We start from the raw sequence: 26,509 nt of genomic DNA on the forward strand, positions 1-26,509 counted from the left end.
CTGCAGGTCAAGCATGCACAGCAACAGAAGATGCACCAAAGAGATGAAGAAGTGCAGGAATGCAGGGAATGTATCCATTCATTTAATGCATGGATTGTTGGATGCCTGGATGGATTGTTGGATGGATGGATGAATGATTGGATACATGGATAGATAGATAGATAGATAGATAGATAGATAGATAGATAGATAGATAGATAGATAGATAGATAGATAGATAGATAGATAGATAGATAGATAGATAGATAGATAGATAGATAGATAGATAGATAGATAGATAGATAGATAGATAGATAGATGGATGGATGCATGGATTGTTAGATAAATGGACGAATGATTGGATACATGGATGGACTGGATGGATGGATGAATGATTGGATGGATGGATTGATGATTGGATGGATTGTTGGATAGATGGATTGGATAATTGGATGCATGGATTGTTAGATGGCTGAATGGATGATGGATAGATGATTGGGTGATGGGTGGATGGATGATGTTTGATGGCTGGAAGGATTGTTGAATAGATGGATGAATGATTGGATACATGAATGGATTGAATGGATGGATGGATGGATGGATGATTGGATGCATGGATTGTTAGGTGGCTGGATAGATTGTTGAACAGAGGGATGAATGATTGGATGCATGGATTGAAGATTGGATGGATTGTTGGATAGATGGATGATTGGATGCATGGATTGTTGGATGGGTGGATGGGTGGATGGATGGATGGATGGATGGATGGATGGATGATTGGATGGATTGTTAGGTGGCTGGATAGATTGTTGAATAAAGGGATGAATGATTGGATGCATGGATGGGTGGATGGATGGATGGATGGATGGATGGATGGATGGATGGATGGATGGATGATGGATGGATGAATGGATTGTTAGGTGGCTGGATAGGTTGTTGAATAAAGGGATGAATGATTGGATGCATGGATGCATGGATTGTTGGATGGGTGGATGGATGGGTGGATGGATGGATGGATGGATGGATGGATGGATGGATGGATGGATGGATGGATGCATGGATTGTTGAATAAAGGGATGAATGATTGGATATGTGGAAGAATGGATTGATGAATGATTGGATGCATGGATTGAAGATTGGATGGATTGTTGGATAGATGGATGATTGGATGCATGGATTGTTGGATGGGTGGATTGGTGGCTGGATGGATGGATGGATGGATGGATGGATGGATGGATGGATGCATGGATTGTTAGGTGGCTGGATAGATTGTTGAATAAAGGGATGAATGATTGGATGGATTGTTGGATAGATGGATGATTGGATGCATGGATTGTTGGATGGGTGGATTGGTGGCTGGATGGATGGATGGATGGATGGATGCATGGATTGTTAGGTGGCTGGATAGATTGTTGAATAAAGGGATGAATGATTGGATGCATGGATTGAAGATTGGATGGATTGTTGGATAGATGGATGATTGGATGCATGGATTGTTGGATGGGTGGATTGGTGGCTGGATGGATGGATGGATGGATGGATGGATGGATGGATGGATGGATGGATGGATGGATGGATGGATGGATGGATGGATGGATGCATGGATTGTTAGGTGGCTGGATAGATTGTTGAATAAAGGGATGAATGATTGGATACATGGATGATTGGATGGATTGTTGGATAGATGGATTGGATAATTGGATGCATGGATTGTTAGATGGCTGAATGGATGGATGGATAGATGATTGGGTGATGGGTGGATGCATGATGATAGATGGATGAATGATTGGATGGATGGATGGATGGATGGATGAATGATTGGATGTATGGATCTATCCATGGATAGTGAAGATAGACCATTTAACTGGTGGCCACATGTGGCCCTTGGTCTAATTTTGTGCGGCCACGAAGGTAAACGCAAAAAAGTACTCCAAAACTGTACAAAATGCAAATACATTAACAGACAATAATGATTCACAAAATTACTCCAATGACACACAAGAAGGCTTCTGATATACAGAAAAATATACAAAATGACAACAAAAATACACAAATATTAGTCCAAAAATACAAAATAACAACAAAATGAGACAAAAATTTACAAAATGACTCCAAAAAACAGAAACTCTTCTTGCTCCTAATTGGATATTATTCTAAATGCTGATAAATGCTGATAATGTGGCCCTCGGGTCAGACAATTACATTTTGTGGCCCCTCAGTTGTGATACAAATTGCTTATCCCTATGAATATTTTTGTTTTTGGGCCACTTTTGATTTTTAATAAACACGTAAGCAAAAAACTACTAAACTTTTATTTATTACACATACGTACTTATGTCTTAAGCATATAATTACATTTACTTTCTGATATATTTCTTATGTTAATGAGTTAAGAACTTGAAAAGTAGTAGAAGTTGAAAACTTTGAACACTGTGCGGAAAATTTCACAGCAGGCACAGACTGTAGCCAATGTAAAATTACATCATTATTAGACACATTTTTCCCTTCAAAACATTTTTTTTTTTCCCATAAAATATTAACTTGTAAAATTATTAATTATTAAAAATGTTGAGCCACTAGAGGGGGCAAAAGCAACTATTTTATTGTCATCCGCGTATTATTTATGGTAATATCATGTAGTATAATTTTAAAATACTGCATAGTTGATTTTTAATCAAATCATTAAAATACAATTTTGTTTAGTATCAGACATGCAAATATTTTAGGTCGTTTTGTATGGAAATAAATAAATAAATAAATAGATGTGGAAAAATAACCAAAAAAAAAAAAAAAATGCAACAACAAAAAATGAAATAAAAAATAAATATAGAATGATAAATAAAAGTGGAAATTAAAAAAAAATACAAATACAATTTATTTATTTTTTTTTTTTTTAACTTTTATTCATTTTACATTTATTTTATACATATTAAAAATACTTTTTACTTTTATTGATCATTATATATTTAATTCTTGGACAAATTTTTAAAATGTTAGCATTTCTTTTGCAATTATTTATTTATATTTTAACTTTTGTATTTTCAATTTTTTACGTTTATTTATTTATTCATTTAATTTTGATTTTGGCAGGTTTGGTCCTCCATAGTTTAGAATTTGAAATTCTAAAAGCAAATGTACATTAAACTATGGCCAAATAAGATCAAAATAGCCACTTTAATTCAACATATTGCATGTGTTAACCACTAAGTGGCACTCATGGGTAAGTTATGAAATTAACTAAACAACCTGTAGGAGACTAGTAAAAAAACAAACAAACAAACAAACAAACCAAAGAGCCAAAATAAAACCTGATCAAATGTATTTCATGATTCAAGCGCATGCAGAATCCACAAATCCCCCATTAGTGCATGTGTGTTTTGTGTGCTTGTGTAAATATGGAGGTGCTACAGTGATCCTCCCTCCTCCTCTGCCTCCACATGTGTGTGTGTAAGTGTGTATGTTGTTGAGCAGACCAGACTGATGCAGGCAGCAGAGCTTCATGTCTTGATTCCTTGTCCACCTTCATTGCTGACTGGCTGCAGCAGTAAAAACAAAGAAGAAAAAGATTATTGATGTTTCCTTCCTCTAAACTTGGGGTGATGATGATGATGTGCCCATGCTGGTGCAGGCAGGTCCTGCATGGAGTGGAACTGGGCATACTGGTGGCAGTCCTGGTTGCTGGTGGAGCTGCTAACATGTATGACATGAGGGAAGCAGGCTCTTCATGCTATGGAGGATTCGACCTGTACTTTGTTTTGGACAAGTGAGTGTTTTTACTTTTGCTTTTGTCTTTCTGTTGTTGATTTACTGGTGAATCTGTGAAATTGTCCAGCATGAACACCATTATGACACAATAGTTAAAGGTCTAAATTGTTGAATCATATATAAATGTCTTTATGCATGTGGCAGGTTTGTTTCATACATTGATTTTCTGCAGAAGTATAAAGAGTACTGATATATCCTACTCAGTCTCAAGTAGAAGTACCAATACTTGATTGAAATTGCACTCAAGTACAAGTACGTCATACTTAAAATACTCAAGTCCAAGTAAAAAGTAGTTCAATTAAATATTACTCAAAGTAAAAGTTACTAGGTACTTTCACCCCCCACATTTATTGTTGGTAATAAATCTTGCCACAGTTCCCTTGCATACAGTAAACATCTCATGTATAAACTTGAAAAAGAAGAGACACAATCTTACACAATAAAGCCATTTCACACTCTTGGAAATCTCACTCTCGTTCAGTTCTCGCACGTAAGTTCAATGGTCAAGAGGGATAAACTCGCACTTGGCTGACATCGAGTCTGAAAGAGATTTCGATTATTTTTTACCATTACAGCATTGATTACTTCAAAGATTTTTTGCAGAAATGTGGTATCGGTCTCCAAGGCAGAAATGCCGACTTAGCTGCTAAAGCTAATGCTGCACACGAGCTGAAAATTCCTGTTTTTCCAATCAGCTGATCAGTACGGTTTCACTTATCGACCTGTTTAGTGTGCATCCTGTGCACATCCTTCATATTTGTAAATTGAATTAAAATGATAGCTTAATGAAAATAATCATAGACCTGGTTAGTGAATGGTAACCTCATAAATTGAGACCTTCCAAAGTGAAAACTCATACTGTTCTTTTCACACTCGGAAATCTAGGGTTACAGTTAGGGTTAGTTAGTCCGTAACTTAGTTTAGGGTTACGGTTGGGGTTGGTTAGTCCATAACGTAGTTTAGGTTAGGGTTATGGTTAGGGTTAGTTAGTCCATAACGTAGTTTAGGGTTAGGGTTATGGTTAGGGTTGGTTAGTCCGTAACTTAGTTTAGGGTTAGTTGTTACGGGTAGGGTTAGTTAGTCGATAAAGTAGTTTAGGGTTAGGGTTACGGTTAGGGTTGGTTGGTCCGTAACTTAGTTTAGGTTTAGGGTTATGGTTAAGGTTAGTTAGTCCGTAATGTAGTTTAGGGTAAGGGTTACGGTTAAGGTTAGTTAATCCGTAACTTAGTTTATGGTTAGGGTTACGGTTAGGATTAGTTAGTCCAAAACTTAATTTAGGGTTAGGGTTATGGTTAAGGTTAGTTAGTCCGTAACTTAGTTTAGGGTTACGGTTAGGGTCAGTTTGTTCGTAACGTAGTTTGGGAATCAAACAGGCACAAAACAAACAGTATGTAATTGAGAAAAGAAAAAAAAAAACTTAACACTAGTCTCAACATAACTCAATGCATTAAAAAATAAAACGTATTGTTTATTGTTAAAACCCAGAACTAGTTAGACTAAGTCAGGGATGTCAAACTAATTTTAGTTTAGGGGCCAAATATACAGTCCAGTTTGTAGGCCACAGATTTTAGGTGGGAAAAAGAGCAAAGTCAACATGTATAAATGGTGTATAATGATAAAGTGTGCAACTATATCAGTCCCTGCAGGATCTTCACTTAAATTTACCAGATTTTGGGAATTTGGGGACATTTCGTGGAAGAATTTGAGGAACATTTGCCCAATTTTGGAAAAAATTGAGAGTTCTTTTAGCAATTTGAGATTAAAAGAATGAGTCTCATCATGTTGTATAAGAAGGAGAAAACAGCGCTCTGCAAATATTGTGGATTTTAATTTAATTTTTGTATTTGGAAGCGGTGAGATATCTATAATGAATTAGTTGGTGATTTATAAAATGTTCATATTTTATCTGTCATTATTACTTTCTCGAGCGGGCCGAATTTGAGGCACTAAAGGGCTGGATTTGGCCCCCGGGCCTTGAGTTTGACACATGTGGACTAAGACGATTATGATCTCACATTTATAAAAAAGGCCCCAAATCAACTTTATTTTTTTCAGTCATATTTTCAATACATATTCCATGTTTACGTTTGCATTGTAAGGGGTTGTAGTATAGATACACTTTGATGCCAACCTGTTTCTTTGAAAGCAAAAGTCCACTTTAAAGTGAATCTGTTTGTCTAATAGTTGCTCCATCCAACACCAGCCTATGCCAGATGTTTTGGCTCCTTATGCTCTATGGACGAATGGAGAGGAAAGTGTCCTGTGTGGAAATTTATAATTAGATAAACATTTCAAAAGTTTAGTGGTCAGTTTTTTAGGGAATTTAAAAGTTTGCATCTGCTGGAAAATGTCGACTTTAAGTGGAAAAATGAAGTGATGGACACTGTGGGAATCTCAGAGCACGTAATGAAGCGTAACATAAAGAGTGAAAAATGAGAAACATCTGCCTTGAGCTGAGGCAGAAGCTGTATGAAATGTGTGTTTTAACAAGTTTGTGTATTATTTTACCAAGGTAAACTGTGCAACAGCAATGCAAACACAACACTGTATGAGCATCAGTGTTATTATTATTAATATTATTGTTGGTTGTAAACATGTTTTGGATAATATTACAAAAACCATACTATGAAATCATGAATAAATGTAAAAACTTTTACTAAGTGGTTGAAGTTTGGTGTGAAGAGGTCCATCTTAGAGGTCGGTATCCCAAGAAAGTATTTATTAAGACTTGAATGATGCAAATTACAAATTGGGATTTAATAATTCCTGTATTAATTAAGTGGAAACTGTGCTATTTTTGGCCTCATATTAAAAAAAGTATTACAATTATTTGTTTTGGTAGATTTAAAAAAGTTATAAGGAAATCGTTTTTTTTTTAAATTGGGTTTAAAACATAGCTTATTTCTAAAGCAAGTAGTACAGATGTCACCATGTTGTCCAAACAACCCACTGTCCATCCATCCATCTATCTGTCATTCCATCCATCCATCCATCCATACATTCATATCCATCCATCTATCCGTCATTCCATCCATCCATCATTCCATCCATACATTCATATCCATCCATGCATTCATTCATCCATCCACCATCCATCAATGCATCTGTCAGCCCATCCATCCACCTATCCATTAATTTATCTATCTATCCATCCATTCTCTCATCTGTCATTCCATCCATCCATGCATTCATCCATCAATTAATATCCATCCATACATACATCTATCCATCCATCCATTCATAAATTAATATCCATCCATACATACATCTATCCATCCATCCATATATCCGTCATTCCATCCATCCATCCATCATTCCATCCATACATTCATATCCATCCATGCATCCATTCATCCATCCACCATCCATCAATGCATTTGTCAGTCCATCCATCCACCTATCTATCCATCCATCCATACATATCCATCCATATATCTGTCATTCCATACATCCATCTGTCAGTCCATGCATTCACCTATCCATTCATACATCCATCAATGCATATGTAATTTCATCCATACATACATCCATCCATCCGTCCATTCAGTTTTCTCTCGTTTCTTTTCCTCAGGTCTGGGAGTGTGCAGCATCACTGGAATGAAATATATTACTTTGTCGATCACTTGGCTCACAAGTTCATCAGGTATAATTTTGAAAATCGATCATTGACAGAATAATCAGCAAATGATAAAGAACATGTTTGTAAAATCTAACCTTCTTCCCTCTGTGTCTTTTCTTTTTCTCCCCCCTGCAGTCCTCAGCTGCGAATGTCTTTTATTGTGTTTTCAACAGAAGGCAGAACTGTCATGGCCATAACAGAAGACAGGTGACAGTTGGATTTAGCATTCTCTGTTAAATCTTCATCTGTACTGTAATCAATGGTTGAATATTTGGCACAAATATCCCTGAGCAGGGAGCAGATCGGAGCTGGACTGGAGGAGCTGCGTATGGTGCAGCCCGGCGGTGACACCTTCATGGACAAAGGCTTTCAAAAAGTAAGTGGCTGGGAGAGTCAATGGAAAACTGACCCACCCAACAATATGGCATCCATTTAAGTTTATGGCCGCTGACGCACGAAACTTCTCCCTCAGGCAAGTGAGCAAATCTACTATGGCACTGGGGATGGTGAGCAAGCATGGATTTTGTTTTTAACACCTAATCAGAGTTTAGTGTTTGCTCGATCATTAAAATGCAGCAATGGTGATTATATTTCATAAAAAAGTGGAAATCCATACCATCTGTTCTTGTACTTACACATATTTTCTGTATTTCACTTTTCATTGCCATCTCATCCCGTTAGGTTACCGGACAGCCAGTGTCATTATTGCACTGACAGATGGTGAACTGAGAGAGAATCAGTTTGATCTGGCACAGCGAGAGGTGTGAGAACTGTCATTACAGTAATATCATATTTTAAAACGCGGCATTCTGTAGAAATACCACAAGACTGTTTTTCTAATCATATACTTATACTAAAGCTCTGTTACTTATAAAAACCCATGATATCATATGACCATCACATAAAGCAAAAAAAAAAACCTTTTATACAATTTTTATTAGATAACCTATTTAACCCTTTAGTGCAGTGCACATTTTCAATTTTATGCCAATCTTCTATAATGCCTTTCGTTATTGACAATGAAGATCATTAACACTGAACAAATCGCCTACACACAAAGAAAGTAATAATGATTAGCCTTAAAATGTTGCAGACATTAATTAAAAGAGCATTAAATTATTAGTGATTACTGAATTAAAGTGCAAAAATAATGATTCAGGTCAGTATGTCAATAGCCGACTTAAAAAATGTATTTCCTTTTTTGTTTTTTTTTTTCAATTTTATGTTACTTTTCTCTTGTTTGTTCATTTCATACATGCACTCAATTTCCTTTTTTTGATTTCTTAAGCTTTTTGACACAGATTGCAAACGGTGTTCCTTTATTTTTTATATTTTTGACTTTAGTTAAATTACTTTAATTTAGTTTTTGAGTTTTGATTTTTTTTTTTTTTAATTTGATGTTACTTTTCCCCTGTTTGTTCATTTCATTCATGCACTCAATTTCCTTTTTTTGATTTCTTAAGCTTTTTGGCACAGATTGCAAACAATGTTTCATTATTAACTGCATGCATTTTTAAATGTGTTTTTTTTTTTATGGATGTGATTAGTTTAATCTAGTTTTTGATTTTGTTGATTTATTGTGAACTATGATGTTACTTGTTATTTATTTTATTTTATTTATTTATTCAGTTCATTTCCGACATGGTTGCATTCACAGAAATTCATTTGCCATTCAGAGCAAAATCACATCATTGTTGTTTTTCTTTTTTTTTTTTGTTGTTGTCCTTTTTTTGTCCTTTTTCATGCCAGAAAGGGCGACGGAAAAAAGCTTGTTAGTTCAATACATTTGAAAATGAACGTGTGATTTGTCAGGATTATTTGGGGGGCAATGGGCGCAGGTGGGCCTTGAAAGTTCACCTTTGTTTAAAGTGGGGTACGGTCAGATTATTTGATGAGTGCTTTGACACAAATAACCATTGTTATGATAAAGAGGCTAAAGCGGAAAGTGGTTTTAATTATTAGAATTAAGGACACGATGTCTATCGCGGTTGTTGCTGATTTCATTGTTTTTTTCTGTTGACTGTCTTGTTTGATTTCAGGCAGGCAGAGCGCGCCAGTTGGGTGCCACTGTTTACTGTGTGGGAGTGAAAGACTTTAATGAAACGCAGGTAAATCAGAACATTAATAACCAGCATATCCACAGGAAAATACTCTTTTATATCTGATTGGTTTATCATGTAACTCTACATTTTGAACAGCTTTCAACAATAGCTGACAGTTCGGGCCACGTTTTCCCCGTCCATGATGGGTTCCAAGCACTACAGGGGGTCATCGATTCGGTACTAACATTATGACGTATAAATGCAGACAGAATGTGTTCTTTCATGTGTTTTAGAGTTTTTATTGTTGTTACCTTCTTCTCCTCAGATCCTAAAGAGATCATGCATCGAGATCTTAGCTGTAGAGCCCTCCAGCATCTGTGAAGGAGGTAAAGCAACACACACTGTTGTAACCTGTAAACATTTCTATGCAATGTCATTACAGTCATTTTGAAGTGGTTTACTGATTTTCAGAAAAAAAAAACTGAAACTTGTTGTGAGGTCAAAACAATCAAAACAACAACCATCAAGTTATAGCTCCTGCGCAGCAATGGTTGGGGCCAGGCAATAATAATAAATAAATAAATAAGTATATATATATATAAATTATTATATAAAAATTATGTTAAGACAAAAATCAGAAAATACACATTTTGCATTTAGACAGCACGGAGATGTTGGTAATTGTTTTTGACAATGATTTATTTGCTCCATATGCAAAAAAAAACAATATTTAAGAATGCCATTTTTGCATTGACTCCAATTGCTCATGTGAGAGCAAAATTCAAAACTCTAAATAAATAAAGTATACCTGATTCTGATTTCGAAAAAAACAAATTCAGTATGTGAGACAAAATTCTGATATTTTCAAAAATCATCTACAATGACTCAATTTTTTTAAGGAACATTGAAAACACATTTACCAGGAATTTGCAAGTACGGTGTATGTTTACATTATCTTTTCTGGTCAAACATTTTTGATGCGCTGTAAGCTCAATTTTTGATGAATGAAAATGTAGCAAGTTTTGGGTCAATTGAGCAACAAATTTGGGAAGGATGAGATAGGTTTAATAAGTTTTACAGTTTAAAAAAAAAAAAAAAAAACAGAGTGACAGACTTGATAATTTGCAATAGGTTTAAAATGTACAAACGTTGTTTTTGACATTGAGGCTAGATTTTGTATCTGTAGCACGAATGGTTAATATTGAATTGGCCTGTTTGGTGATTGTTCCCACATGAAAAGTAGGATTTCCTCGAAAGAAAGAAAGAAAGAAAGAAAGAAAGAAAGAAAGAAAGAAAGAAAGAAAGAACTTTTTACCACAGTTTTCTCATGGCATTACATGGTTAACTGTCACACACAAAATAACAAACATGCACAAATAATTAATTACTAAATTGATTACTTAATGCATCATACATAAGAAAACCTGTAGACCCTAGGTTCCCAAAGTGGGGTTCAGGTACCCCCAGGGGTACGCAAATTGTCATGGGGGTACATGAATGAAAAAACAATGACAACATTGGAAACTGTAATATAAATAGAGCACTTCATGTTAATGCTGATGCTAGGCTAATGATATTACTAGGTTAATGCTAATGCTAGGTGAATGCTAATACTATGCTAATGCGAGTTTATTGTTATTAGTAGGCCAATGTTAGGTGCTAGGTTAAAGTTCATGCTAGGTCAATGTTGATGTTAGACTAATGCTAATGCTTGGCTAATTCTATTGGTTTGTTAATGTTAATGCTAGGTTATTGCTATTGCTATGTTAAAGCTAATACTAGGTACATTTTAATACTAGGCTAGTGTTAATGCTAGGTTAATGGTAATGCTAGGCTAATGCTGTTGTTATGCTAATGTTAATGTTGATGCTAGGCAAATGCTATTGCTAAGTCAATGCTAATGCTAGATAATACTAATGCCAATGATAAGCTAATGCAGTGCAACGCGGGCCAGCACCTGCAACCTCACTTGCATTTTCTTCAGGAAATGCAAATATTCTTGTTATTATTACCAGTACAGTGCCCGTAAACCAGAAGGAGCTCAGCAGCAGTAAATCATTGTGACAATGGATTCTATACCACGAATAACACAGTGATGTTTTTCACAGGGCGACATAACCTGCATCCTGTCATTTTTCAATTATTTTCAGAGTCCTTCCAGGTGGTCGTCAAGGGAAACGGTTTCCTTCACGCACGAGATGAACAAAAGGTTCTCTGCAGCTTTCGCATCAATGACACTGTCACTCTGAGTGAGTCCCCTGCTCCTGTTTTTCTAGTCTTATCCCAGACAGGAAGTTATTACACTACAATTAAAAAAACACAGTGCATCTTCCTGTTCCTTTGGGAGTTCTTTTTATACGTATCTCTGGTGCAAAAACTGCTAACAATCGAACCAGCAGCGTTCTGTTGGTGGATCTGCTGAAGCGTTTAGCAGATAAAGAGCCAAATGGGCTGGTAGAGAGCAGTAAAGAGAGAAAAGCAGAGCAAATGCCCGTCTCATATTTGAAAGGTTGGCAGACTCAAGGCTTGAAATGAGTTGTTGGATGTGCATCCAGACGATTGTTTGCCAATATATTTGATTAAGCGTCATTTGAGGACTTTAGCACGCACAAGAGTTGGTAAAAAAAATCTGCCAGAATAGCAAAAAGTGCATTATGAGTAATGCTGCTTCACTAATAATTAAGTACACAAAGACGTCTGAAATGCAGGTCAGCCTTCATTAAACCATTTTATACCTCCTTCAACTGGTAGATGTTTTAATGCTGCTGCTGCTTTCAGTGTTAATCCTCATTAGCCAGAGTTTTTCCATTTCTTTTTTTTGTTTTAGTCAAGTTAGCAGCTTTCAAAGTCAGTCTGTTCCACAATTTCTTAGAGACGGTGGTGGCGTCTTTTGGCTCCCAACGGCACAAAACACACCTGCGGCTCATAAAACTACCATACACCAACATTAGTATGCTATGTATCATTTTCCACAATTCCTGACTAAATTCAGTCTTTGGGAGCATTTCAGTGTAGTCTCTATTAGTCAATAACAGAGGTGTAAAGAGTACTGATATATCCTACTGAAGTAGAAGTATTGTTACTTGATTGCAATTGTGTTCAAGAACAAGTAAGTCATACATAAAATACTCAAGTAAAAAGTAGCTCAATTAATAGTACTCAAAATAGAAGTTACTAGTTACTTTCACCCCCCCCATGTTTATTTTTGGTAATAAATCTTGCCACGGTTCCCTTACATACAGTAATCATCTTATGTATAAACTTAAAAAGGAAGAGACCAGATCTTTGCACAATTGGAAGTTATTTTCTACAAAGTTATGTGTAAAAATGTATAATTATCTAATAATCAAAGCAAAAAAGTTCTGTATGCGTGCGTGTGTGTTTGTGAAGTCTCCCCGACTCGGAGTCTGACCTGAAACCTTTTTTAACGGCTTCCACATGGCCTGAGTGTGTGCATCCGTTATTTTGGAGTAATTTGGTGTTGCAAATTCTTCAAAACGTTCATTTTATCTTTAGGTTACGGCTCCCTCTCGGTATTGAGAGCGCTGCATCCGGGCAACAAAAAACAATAATGATACAAAAATGCACAAAAAAAATACAAAAATACACAAAATGACTACAAAAAACATACATTGCAGAAAAATACACCAAACAAAAAATATATAAAAATTAGTAAAAAATATTTTTGGTCGGCTATGACGTTGTCTGGTCATTTCTTTTATTGTAGTTTCACAATGTCCGTTGATCATTTTAAAGCAAAAAATAATAATTTACTCAGTAGCGGTTGGGTATTAACAAATGACTTTACTTCTTTTAAAACATACTTAAGTACAAGTAAAAGAAACAAGCTCAAAAAGTACACAAAAGCTACACAATTACAGTAACGTGAGTACTTGTAATCTGTTACTTTCACCTCTGGTCATTAACATTGTCATTAGTTTACACCAGTATTTAGCTAGTTATTGTTATTATCAGGTCAAACTATTCGATATATACTAAACGAAATGTTTACTATAAAGATAAAACTACTAAAGTCTAGGAAACTTTAATTTCTTATAATAAACAATATAATTAGAACCCTTGTGTAGATATTGGCCACAGTAGTTTGAACCTTCATTTACATGGACAGTAGTGACATTTGGTTACAGTACCTTGATTTATTTACACACTATCAAAGTAAAACATTACATTCTTTCTTCATGTTATTAAAAGTCAGACAAAAACATCACTATTGTCTCCTAGTGTTTTGTCACAGTACAGGTCATATGACTAATGATTATTTTTAAGCAGTGGCTATCCGTACGGTTGCCCTAACAATATACCGACATTCTATCCGTACGCAGCGCCCCTATTTGGCCAGTTTAGGTCCCGTGACTAAGACTAAACCTTACCCTAAACCTAAACCTAAACCTAACCCTAAAAATTGTTGTGGTATTGGGTTTTAACCTAACCCTAACCCTAAGACGCTACGTACTTGTACTTCGGTAACCGTACCAATAGCACAAGGGGGTTGTCAATACGGCAACCGTACAAATAGACACTTTCTTGTTTTTACGCAATCGGTGGAGATTTGTCAGTTAGCAACGCCCTGCAGGTAACCACCAGCAAACTGTATCTGAATAAATTAAATTTGAGAAAACTCTGTAGTTAGCCGTTCTAAAAAACATGTAAGATTATTTTAGTCTTTGATTCAACAGGTGAAGGTAAAGGTGTGTGTAGAATAGATTATGGTAGTCTGTCACTATGTACTGTGTAGGAATCCTAATCAAGTAAAAAATATGTGGTCTGATATAATCAGAGGTGAAAGTAACAGATTACAAGTACTCACGTAACTGTCACTTTTATGAGTACTTGTACTTTATTGGGAATATTTCTAAATCAATAATTTTTCTTGCAAATAAGTACATTTTAAAAGACGTAATGTGTTATATTTGTACACCCAACCATTACCGAGTACATTATTGTTTTGTCTTTTTTGTTGTTTTTTTAAATGATCAACGGACATTGTGAAACTACAAAAAAATGAAATGGCCAGACAACAAATGCATCACATCATAGCCGACCAATCAGATTAAACAATATGCACAGCACCATAACAGCATTGAATGTTGGGTATTTACTCAGTTTTAGAGTTCATAAATTTAGCTATACTTAGATCCTGAGATTTTTTGTACTATTATTTTGAATTACATGAATTTGTGTTATTTTAATTAAAATTTAATTGCACATTTTGACAAACCTTTTATTTTATACAGAGGCCATTGTGGGAAATAAATTAAGTTCCAATTCTGCAAGATTTGGTCTCTTTCTTTTTAAGTTTATACATGAGATGTTTACTGTATGCAAGGGAGCTGTGGTAAGATTTAATACTTAAACAGCCCATGTTAAGCTAAATTAACTTTTCTGTGCTTTAAACATCATAAAGTGCTATATGGGCTTCATACACATGTCCAAAGTGTTTTTTTCATTGATTCCCTCAATCGATAGAGGGTGATTTGCTCCTTTCTTACTGCAGGGTGAGCCCAAACACCTCGCTCCAATTTGATGACGCGTTCCCACTTTGATGACGAATTTGACGCGACACTGAGCTGGAGAAGCCGCGCCTCCAGGAAGATCTCTGCTGTTATTGACATGTAAACAGACACGCCCACGAAGGTGAGCATTTCAGCGTCCTTCGCGCAGTGCTGGGTGAGAGGAGGGCAGGCCGTACTCTGGCACCGTGTGGGGAGGAGGAAGTCAGTGTCCCGTCTATAGACACGCCCACTTATGAATATGCATAAGTAGGCCGCAAATCAGCCTGTTTGTGTCGAGTTGCTCAGAAAGTGACTTTTCAGAGGCTAAAACTCTGGAAAACAGGCGAGTTCAGGAAAATAAACCTCAAATACTATGTTTTTGGGGTTCTTAGAACAAATGGACATGAGTGAAAAATAGCATAACATGGGACCTTTAATGTGGGGTGTGAAAGTAACCAGTAATATCTAATCAAGCTACTTTTTACTTGTACTTGAGTATTTTATGTATGACTTACTTGTACTTGAGTACTATTTCAATCATGTAACAGTACTTCTACTTGAGTAGAATATATCAGTATTCTTTAGACCTCTGGATATAATGAGGAAGGCTCCTCTCATCCAGGATAAAGTCATGCATGGTTTTCCATCAGCACTAGAATCAGAAAGATACATTTTTGCTGTGTTTGCATTCTGTTGGTCATAATAAAAAAAAATGCACAAAACTGGAAGTATGAAAGTAATCCTATGGAGGCTAAAAGTATCAGGTGGATTTATAGAAAAACGCAAAAGCAAATCAGATGAGACAGAAATGACCCACTCCCCATTATTCAAACAACGCTCAGTAATCGTTTCCCTCACTGTGCCAAGTTTACATTGGCTGGGAGCGTATACGCGATGGGTGAAGGACAGCAGCACTTAGTTGGACTCAATGATTTAAACCATCAGCCTCTTCTAAAAAAAACCATCAGCACCTTCTTTTCTCTGCTCTGGTTTAACACTCAGTGCTTCTCACATCTCCAAAGAGGAATGTGGATTCCATTAGGAGAAAAGCACCGTCTTTGCACTCAGCTGACACTCGCAGATCCTGCGTCAATAAACCACAAACCTTTTTCATTTGCTTCAGTTTCCACACAGAAAGGAAGTCCAGGAATTTCAAAGAAATATGTATTTTGAGGTTTTATAATCTTTGAGCAGAGGACGATGCAGCCAAGCGCTCCGTTTACTGTCATTAAACCTTCCTTCATCACAATGTGATCTTATTTTGTACCCTGTGTAATATGCTGACTGTTTCTTTCTACAGTGAAAAGGCCTTTGGTGGTGAAAGATACCTACCTTTTATGTCCAGCTCCAGTTCTGAACAAAGAGGGAATGTGAGTGATTAGCAGCGTCTGGGTTCAATTACTCCACAAATATTAAACACAGAGGCTTTAATCGTGTCAGATCAGCTTTGATACTTACATTTTGCTCGTGCTCTGGTTTTTAAAGCGATAATAATTCAGTTTTTCATTCATAATTGCAGAAGATCAATGTTATAACCTTAATCACAATCTTGGAAATAGTAATAATAACTGTCATCTTTGTTTGTTTTTTATTCCTTCTGCAGCTCAGCCACTCTCCACGTCAGCATGAATAACGGACTGAGCTTCATATCAAGCTCTGTTACAATAACTGCAATCACCTGTGTGAGCATACATTATATAAATAGAGCAGAATGGTCGTGTACACACTTCAGTGCTGGAGTTGCAACAATCTCAGTAGAGTTTGTGTGTTATCTCTGTCTGTGGACCTCTACCTCCACATTAGACACTGATTGAACCTAAAGATTTAGAATCAATTTGAGGCTTTTATTGCTTTTTTGTCTTTTTTTTCTATTCAAAGTGAAAATTCACTCTAAAATTCAAAAAAGTGCAATAAGCGAAAATGTAGTGATGCAAAAAATTGGAAAATCAGAATGTCTAATAATTTTGTGTAACTAATATTTAAGTAGCCTCGCATTTATATCAACATCTACACGTTATCAATAACTTATCATCAAATCAAATGAGTTCTGTACTAATCCCATGATTTTTTTTAATAATACTTATTGTCACGTATTATAACTGAACATATACAAATAACTTTCAAATCAGCACAATGTTCTCCCATTTATAAATTAAAGATTAGGTATTAAAAGAAAAGGATTTTGCACATCGAAGGGTTGCAGGCTACAGTATGCATCTGTCCCTACCTGTTTGGCCAACCTGACTCACTCTCAGGCCCACGGAGAGTCGAGAGTCAGTGCCCGGTGGGAGTGATTTTGTCATTTCTGCAGGACCTGATGGACAAAATCAAAGCTTTTTCCACTGTGAAAGTGTATTTGGTGGCAATCTCCGCCTGTCACGTTGGCTTTTGGGGATAAGTTGGCCAGTCAGCACCGGCTGATCTGCCGGTTTATGAAGGGAGCACGTAGGCTCCTCCCCGTGTCCAGACCACTGGTGCCACCATGGGATCTGGCGGTGGTTTTGAAGGGACTTAAACGTCCTCCTTTCGAACCGCTGAAGTTCGCCTTTCTTAAGGCTGTCTTGTTACTGGCTCTGGTTTTGGCCAAGAGGGTCAGTGACATCCATGCGCTCTCGGTTCATCCGTCATGCGCTCAGCTTTTCCCAGGTGATGCGTGGATCATCCTGAGACCCAACTCGGCGTTTGAGCCATAGGTTGTGGGCTCGTGTTCTTCCATTGACCTTTTGGCCTTTTCTGCCTCACAGGGTGAGCAGTGGCCGAATGTGTTATGTCCAGTTCATGCAATCCGCATTTAAATGATGACGAAGAGCCTCAGGAGGAGCGATCAGCTGTTCGTCTCCTGGGCCAATCCCTGCAAGGGGAAGCCGGTTACTAAGCAATGCCTGTCACACTGGGTGGTGGAGGCTATTGCTTTGGCTTACTTGTGTCAGGGTCTGCACCCGCCTATGGGTTTGCGTGCATACTCGTCTCTGGGTCTTGCCACATCCTGGGCTTTGTTCAGGGGAGTGTCTGTTCAGGACATCTGTGCAGCGGCGAGTTGGACCTCACCCCTCACGTTTGTCAGCTTTTACATGCAAGACGTTCCCGCCCTGTTCGTGGCACGGGCGGTTTCACTGTCCTGATGTGATCAGACTTCTGCCCTGGAGGCTGGTATCTCTCGATAAGCATGTCTGCACTCCTGGAGTTTCCATATCCCATAGTGAGACATCTCACAAAATATTATGAAATACAACTTTAGGTTATGTATACAGTATAACCCCGGTTCTATGAGTAATAAGAGTTAGATGTCTCACCAGACGACCCTCCTTTGCTCGACCGAGGAAAAGAGGTGCTTATTTTAAATGGTGCACGTCTGTTCGTGTCCTCCTTTTATAGGAGGTGGGTGATCACCTAGCAAACGGACTGGTGGATAAGGATTAGGATTGGCAGATTTAAATAAATGCTTTTGAGGAATGCAGAAAGAGGTGGCATCCCATAGTGAGACATCTCACTCATATTACTCATAGAACTGGGGTTACATACAGAACCTAAAGTTTCTCAACAGTCTGGACTAATTTCACACATAATAAACATATTTTCATTAAACCGTTTTAGAGGCTCACTTTCTTTCTTTCTTTCACAGAAAGAATGAAGTAAAAACACTTCTATGCATCTGCCTACTGGACCCCACATCCCACAATGCAATGCGCAAAACTTTTCTGACAATGTCAATACGAGAGTGTTTACAGTGGAGATACAAAACAAACCATCGAGCAGCAATTTCAACATTTTACATATTTTTTTTCAAGCAAATGATCTGTGATTTATTGATCTATGAGGCCTACACTGTCTTTATCTGATGACAATATACTGTATATCCTCTCAAGCAGCTCTAAGGTTGTAAATGACTGTTTAAGGGAATCATTAACTTTTAATGAATCAAAAAACAAATGACCTTCAACAATGAAATAAATCCATTGCACTATTTACTATGAACTTGTGAACGTACGCTTACAGATACAGGTTTTGAGAATACAAATCACATGTATCTGATATGTGTTTTCTTCCAGTCTGATGGGAAGTTTGTGGCCATTGCTCTCCTCATCCTGCTGCTCCTGCTGACTCTGGCTCTGCTGTGGTGGTTCTGGCCTCTGTGCTGCACTGTGGTACGAGCCCCTCAGACTCCATCCCTGATCCTTATTTGGCTCCAGATTTGTTGATGTGGTGAATGTAAAAATGTGAAAGTGTATCTAATATCTAATATTAAATGCTTGCAGGTCATTCATGAACCACCTCCTCCAGTAACAGACGATAGCTCTGTAAGTCTTGTATGAAATCATACATTTGAGAATATGCACGTCTTTAGTGTGAGTTTGTGTTTGTCAATAAAGACTTTTCTATTCTATTTAGGATGACGAGGATGGTTTCCCAAAGAAAAGGTGGCCAACTGTAGATGCTTCGTATTATGGAGGTCGGGGAGTCGGAGGCATTAAAAGAATGGAGGTAAGAAAAGTCACGAGGCTGAAAGACGCCAAGCTAAAGAAGTAATTGAGCAAATACCGAGAAGAAAACTGTAAAAGGGGAACTGATGATGTTGGATAATGATGGATTAGCCCAGAGGTGGGAAACCTTTCTCACAGCGGGGGCCGCAAAAATGTCTTTGTTTGATCGAAGGGCCACATTATGTTCATTCATTTCAGCATTTAGAATAATGACTGATCTGAGCACCAACACAGGAAAAAACAAAGAGTTTTTTGAGAGTTTTTCTGTCATTCTGTGTATGTTTGTTGTTGTTTTGCTTATTACAAGTAATTTTTTGCATGCATGTTGTCCTTTTGAGTATTTTTCCTGCAAAATGTACAGTATGTCCTTTGGAGTCATGTAATTGTGGCGTCAATTTTGTGTATTTCTGTTGTCATTTTGTATGTGTGTAGTACGTATTGTAAGTTTGCCGCATCATTTTTTGTGTTTTTCTTGTCTTTTTGTTTACTTTTGGTGTCATTTTCTGTCATTTTGTGTTTCTGGAGTATTTTCTCTGTTTTTCTCTCGTCTTTAACTGTGTTTTTCTGTAATGTTGTATTTTCTTTTGGTATATTTGAGCGTATTATTGTTTTTGTTTTGTGTATTTTTTGTCATTTTGGTCCTTTACTTTGGGGGCTGCACTAAATTAGACCGAGGGCCGCATGCGTCTGGATAAGTCAGTAGTCCTAAAACACAATCAAATAATAGAAGCTTGCTGAGTTCAGACATCTTTGAAAGGTCAGATAAGTCACCACAGGTATGGGTTTTAAATGGCTCATCCATCCATCCATTCAGGTTGTCCAAAAATACTCTGTATTTCAAAATAATTAGTGTAATTATTATTACTTCCACTATTGAGGTTTGTTCGTCTTAGAAGGGTTTACATCAAAGTACAGTAATTAACAGATTATGACAAAGTTTTAACCAAAGATAGACTTTAGGCCCTGGAAGATTCCATTACATTTTAGAGGGGATCCACATCAATATACTGATTCTGTATAATTTTTTATAAAATAAAAAAAAGTCTTCATCTCTCATGGTTGGAGAAAATTTAAAAAAAGTTTGTAATTGACCAATCTTTATAAAATTTGATTCAGTTATGTCAGGTTGGTTCCTCAGTTACCACAGAGAGTCTCAACTTGATTGAATCCTTTACTGCAAATTGTCAAATAAATAGGGGTGTTCATACATTTGGACATATAATTATCAATGGGGATAGAAATGTCTTCCTACCATGATCAGAATCACTGACCAGGATAATTGTCAATATCTGGCAAACGGGACATTTGGCGCTTGGTGGAGGTTTGTGCTCTCTGATTTCTGAGTTTTTGTTTTTTTTTTTTGCTTTAAAATGCTGTCAATCTGTCAATTATAGAGTAACTCCTGTAAGTACTCCTACATGTCAGTAGTTGGCAGTGTGGGGGTAGTTATGGAATGAAAATTATTTAAGTAATCACACATTTTAACATAAAAATTTGTTTTGAAGGGTTGGAAAAGTCAAAGTGGATTCTGATAATTTCCAAAAACTCAAAGATAAACTATAAAACTATTATGGTAGTATTAGAAGTAGAAGATTTAGTTTGTTTGGGGTATTACAGGTCCATTCAATGGTAAGGATAAAAAAAAAAAATGTATTGTCTTTTTTCTTCCAGACAAACATGTCCTGCAGAGGGTTGCTTAGTCTGAACTCATTCAGAACAACCTGGATAAGATTCAAGTGTATCAGACACACAGATGGGTTGCCTTTGGGTGGTCTGGCCATGTTATATTTCTATACACTTTATCTCCTTTGATTTGATTAAATCATTATGCGTCCTTAATCAAAAAATTCCCTTTTTGTTACCTACGATTTTTGGGGATATTGTAATGAAACTCAACTTGAATTGGTCGCTTCACCTATTTCTTTTCACAATAATGCCTCAAGCTGTAAAATCAAGCTGTGATTTCTGGACTTTCAGTCAATAATATCCAAAGCTTGCATACCTTCGACATTAGACTGAGACATATTATCATTTCTCATGTGTTTTTTCTTTGGCTAATGAATACGTCCCATCTGGCCCAGGCTCTAACAGAACTATGTAAACATTTATTCAGGCCTGAATGGCTGAAACTTGAAATCTTCAAAGTGTTCAAACCAAAGTTGCCTCTGTCAGCTGGTTTTGATTCTTTTACGGTGTCACACGTCTCGTTCTCAGCTTATGGATGTTGAAAGTGAAAAAAGACAAACTAGCGTTAGATCAACCATCATTGTAGCGGAAGAAAAAAAAAAAAAAAAGCATGAAGCAGCTTGAGTGAGCTTATCAATGCTGGAAGACACAGAAGAGTTGACACAGACTAGCTGTGAGCGCCAGAGGTAAAGTAAAGCCATCTGGACCAAAAACACAAAGAAAGGCAGAAAAAGTGATAGAGAAGAGCAACGTTACTGGTGGACTTTATGGGATTTGTTTTTTGGATGGTTTAGAACAGTTTAGTTTCTTGGTTTTGTTGCAGACAGAGACGGAGTAAAGCGGTTTTGTCAGATTTAATGGTCTGAGAAAGAAATTTGGTAGTAAATGTTCAGACCTTTGGTGTTCCAGTGATGTGTTTCCTATACATAAAGAGACAGTCGGACACATGATAGTGACTCCTGAGTGATGTGTGTGTGTTGTCCTAGAAGTCATCGGACTGTGCAAACTGTCTAACAAAGGCCTGGTGCAGTCTGAGGCTCTGATGGCAGTGAACTCGCTCTGAAGCTGCACCACTTCCAAACACGACTATGGAAAAAAATGCTAAGAGAGATTTCTGCCAAGTTCAAGCCTTCACAGCTCGACTCTAGAAACTGTGACAGAGTCAAATTCGGCAATAAACTTTCAAAGCTGCTCAGCCATTTCGTTCATTATGGGCTGAACTATTTTGGCCGCTGTTGAATTTTTCCACAGATTTTAGTAAATCCATCCATATTCTGATCCAATCTGATTAATCAGGGCAGAAAAAAGGAGACAAACTGAACAGGTTCCAGTCCATTACAAACTGACAGCCATGACAATCTTTTGAACATAGAGAAGAAACAACAGCATCAAATATGTCTCTATGCATGCCAGAAGGGTCTGCCACTAATGGTGTCCAACATTCCCACTAATACAAAGTGGGAATTCATTATTATGGAAATTTAATTTCCATCTGATTGGATGCTCTGAAAACTTCCTTTCTCTGCAGGTTTTATTGCTTTCTTGTTCATAATTAAACCTAACAGAAATGTGTTAAAATACATTTTATGGAATTTAAATTCAAAAGAACTTTACAATGCGATAAAAACCCAAAACTAAATAAAAAAGACAACGTGAATCGTTTGAAAAGTCCTTCTTTCGGAAGTTCTTGTATAAGACACTGAGACTTAGACCGGTATACCATTTTTCCCCCCTATGGAGTCCAAATAAAGGAAAACAACAATAATAATAATATTACTTGAATTTTTCGATCCTAGTTTTGGAATCTTATCTTTAGATTTCAGGTTCCTGTTTTCTTTTTTTTAATTGAAATGAAGCGTCATCTTTTTTAGGTTGCAAATTAAAGGTAATAAAGTGACAAAGAGTTTTATTTTGAAGGATGTAATTTATCACTTGATGATATATATATCAAACATACTGTATGCCAAAGATGAATTTAATTCAAATAACTTAACAACTAAACTTTGCTTTTTCTCCCTGCGCTTGTGTTGTTTTTTTGCCAATTACTCCATTTTCCTTCCACCTTCAAAAACTTTTTTGACACAAACAATTTTTTTTCTTCAGCAAAAAGGAAATCTTCCAAAAAAAATAAAGCCGTATCAGCTGAAATAAATGAAAACCGTCCTCTGCGTCTCTGCTCAGGTCCGATGGGGAGACAAAGGATCGACTGAGGAAGGAGCCAAGTTGGAAAAAGCTAAGAATGCAAAGGTTGTGATGCCTGAGCAGGAATATGATCCGTATCCACCTCGGCCCTACTATTACACACACAAACCACCACGTGCACAAAAGTGGTACTCGCCCATCAAGGTGTGTGTGTTCCCTCCTCTTACCTCATGTAAGATTAGATGTTTTGCATGACTAACACGCAATGAACACATCCATAACCCTGTGTGAACATGCAAACTCATACTGTGTCTGGGAATGGTGTCTCAGAAAAAAGCTAATTAAACATTTTTCCTTACATAATGGTCAGCTGCACAAAACATAATACGAAGCAGAAATAGACTGAGATGACCCCTGAATGTAAAATCTGTTGAAAGAATGTTCCTCTTTACTAAATCCTTTGTTTATCTCTCCATTGTACATCGTTCACTTTTCCAAGCACAGAAAGACATCTGGGGCAAAAATGCTACATACTAAATGACTCCTTTTTAGTGCAGAAAATGGACTTTTGACCATCATCAGTGAAGGGTGACATGCATGTTCTTACTGTGCAGGGCAAACTGGATGCTCTTTGTGTGTTCCTGAGAAAAGGCTACGACAGAGTGTCTGTGATGAGACCGTATCCTGGAGACAAGGTGAGAGAGTCCTAGAGTAGACGACTGAAGACAAGGCTACTTTTATTCTTTTACTAGTTTACCTTGTGTAACAGGACATTTGTCCATCATACAGACCGTCACAGGCTTGCACGTACATCCTACGATGTTTGTAGGAAACCCCTACAAACATTGTATTACACAATTAAATGAAAGGCATTTTAGGGGCTTTTTGAAATAACTTTTTTTTATCATGTCTGTATTTGTTGTTATAAGTTAAAACTATACATACTGTATAGTGGGAATTATGGATGTTTTTTTTGTTGCAAAAATAAAATATTTCATTCTATAATTGTGATGGTCATGCCCTCTTTAAGGAAGGATATTAGATTTTATTAAGGAAGAAAGATGTAAAAAGAGAGGTTTTACTGTCCTGATGTGATCAGACTTCTGCACTGGAGGCTGGTGCCACTCAATAAGCATGTCTGCACTACGGGAGTTTCCATATCCCATAGTGAGACATCTCACAAAATATTATGAAATTGAACTTTAGGTTAAGTATATAACCCCGGTTCTATGAGTAATATGAGTGAGATGTCTCACCAGACTACCCTTCTGGCTCGAACGAGGAGAAGAGGTGCTTATTTTGAATGGTGCGCGTCTGTCCGTGGCCTCCTTTTACAGGAGGTGGGTCTCCCCTTAGCAGACGGACGCGCTTCACCAGCCAATTAGGATTGGCAGATTGAAATAAACGCTTCTGAGGAATGCAGACAGAGGTTGCATCCCATAGTGAAACATCTCATTCATATTACTAATAGAATGGGGGATATATACATAATCTAAATTTAACCTTCTTTATCAAAATCTTTAGAATATATATATATATATATATATATATATATATATATATTTCTTTTTTGTTAAAGTTTTCTTTACTTACAATAACAATAACAACTTAACTGGCCCTGTCATCCAGCCGTCACTATTTAGCCTGCTTGAACTCTCAGGTCTAACTTTGTTTTACGGAAACTAATGATCGACTTTGCCAGGATAAAGAATTTATGAGTAACCAGTAATTTATAGCTACGGTTCCATTATCACTTCTTTCAGCCAATTCACCAGATACAGTCTGTAATAGTCATGGCTGATTGGTGTTTGCACATTTGGATCCAAATTCTTTGTAGTTTTTTTTTAGGCTTTTACATCTGCCTACACAGCCTGTGGTAATGAAGCGTGAAGACATCCAGATAATCTGCAAATAATGAAGTGGAGACTTATTAAAATCCCTAAAAGCATCTCATTAAGTGCAGTTTTTCTTTAGACTGAACTTTTCAGATTTGATTGAAATCACAGGAGCTGTGATTCAAAGGAAGGTTTTCCTGTGGTAATGTGAGAAGAAGAAGAAGAAGATAAAAGCAGCAGTAGTAGCTATTGTCTGGAGGAACTCATGTCTGGAGAACTCATCATGGAACGCTCAGGCCAACTCCTACTTCCAGCTTCTTGGCAGGAATGTTGCTTTATTCCAATAAATGGGGGGAATGTCTTATTCCATACAGATCTGATTCCATAGAAACGTGCAGATCATTTTTCTGCAGTCTGACTTTAGTCTGTATCTTTCCTGAGGTTTAAACAAACATCTTTAACTTCTGGTTTCAGGGCAGGTGCATCAACTTCACACGAGGCAACGCCTACCCCTCCCCTCATTATCCCATCTACAACCATCCCTCCACTCCCATCTACACCCTACCTTACAGATACCAGCGCCGCCACTCAGAGAGCAGCATGTTCTCCCACTTACCCCCCTCGCCGACCTCCACCCTCCCTCCCCTGCCTTCCACTCCTCCCCCATCTTCATCCAGCTCCTCCATCTACACTCCACCTCCCAACAGAGATCTGCCTTCAGCCAACCTGAGCATCACCATCTCTGCACCGCCATCACCGACCTCTTCCCTGCCGCCTCCGCCTCTGTGTTCTCCTCCCTGCAGAGCTCCTCCCCCATCGCGACCCCCTCCACGACCCAATCAGGAAAACCAATGATGCTTGAAAGGAAATAGACTTGATAAATGCTACAAACGCAACATTTCGACTGAAAGGAACTTGTCACCTTGTCTCATTATGCAGAAATGGTGACTAAGTGTAATGTGTGTAAATGTTTTATAGGACGAAACCTGTTGAACATCACCTGATCATCGATCCTTCACAATGTTACACGATGTGTTGATGTCCACTTTACCACAACATTTACACACAAAGGTAAAACTAGAAGGTTGGCAGAGGCCACTTCTTGAACCTGATTGGATGCCTCAGGTGCCACTCCGGGTGATTGACAGATCACTGCTCATCATGTTCATTTTGTTGGCTAAAAACTTTTCTCATTCTTTTGGTCGACTACATTTTTTGAATTGACAATAGCGAGACTATAACTCATTATAAAAATATATATGTCAAACAAACCTATATCAGTATTATATATTAGGTATATAGACTGATATTTTAGTTAAAGGTGCAGTCCGCAACTCTCATATCCCTCCCTCCCCGCTGCCCTCTTGCCCCACGTCCAAACTTTTCAAAGTCCCTCCCTCAGAGGAGCTAACAATCTAACGTTAGTCCGACAGCAACATCACAGTAA

General features: G+C 37.3%; 1 protein-coding gene across 2 annotated transcripts; it reads left to right on the forward strand.

Annotated features, from left to right (window-relative positions):
- The first annotated feature begins 3,437 nt into the window (after positions 1 to 3,437).
- On the forward strand, positions 3,438 to 26,509 carry antxr1b (ANTXR cell adhesion molecule 1b). 2 transcript variants are annotated; one of them, XM_028462661.1, is made up of 18 exons: positions 3,438 to 3,742; positions 7,316 to 7,387; positions 7,499 to 7,570; positions 7,658 to 7,739; positions 7,836 to 7,869; positions 8,045 to 8,124; positions 9,403 to 9,471; positions 9,562 to 9,642; positions 9,731 to 9,791; positions 11,556 to 11,654; positions 16,219 to 16,288; positions 16,522 to 16,600; positions 18,968 to 19,063; positions 19,175 to 19,216; positions 19,308 to 19,400; positions 23,267 to 23,431; positions 23,842 to 23,922; positions 25,537 to 26,509. In XM_028462661.1, exons 1-18 carry the CDS (start codon positions 3,552 to 3,554, stop codon positions 25,915 to 25,917), a joined length of 1,848 nt encoding a protein of 615 aa, XP_028318462.1. In that variant the 5' UTR covers positions 3,438 to 3,551; the 3' UTR covers positions 25,918 to 26,509. The 2 variants fall into 2 exon arrangements, with proteins under 2 accessions (XP_028318462.1, XP_028318461.1); XM_028462660.1 differs by having other exon boundaries at positions 25,542 to 26,509.

This window comes from Gouania willdenowi, chromosome 12, assembly GCF_900634775.1.
Source record: "Gouania willdenowi chromosome 12, fGouWil2.1, whole genome shotgun sequence".
Taxonomy (NCBI): domain Eukaryota; kingdom Metazoa; phylum Chordata; class Actinopteri; order Blenniiformes; family Gobiesocidae; genus Gouania; species Gouania willdenowi.

Excerpts from the sequence above, each read along its gene's own strand:
- antxr1b (XM_028462660.1), top strand. The coding sequence starts at position 3,552 with ATGTTTCCTTCCTCTAAACTTGGGGTGATGATGATGATGTGCCCATGC. Across the intron at positions 11,655-16,218 it reads CAATGACACTGTCACTCTGA|TGAAAAGGCCTTTGGTGGTG; the intron begins GTGAGTCCCCTG and ends TTCTTTCTACAG. Across the intron at positions 19,401-23,266 it reads GAGGCATTAAAAGAATGGAG|GTCCGATGGGGAGACAAAGG; the intron begins GTAAGAAAAGTC and ends GTCTCTGCTCAG.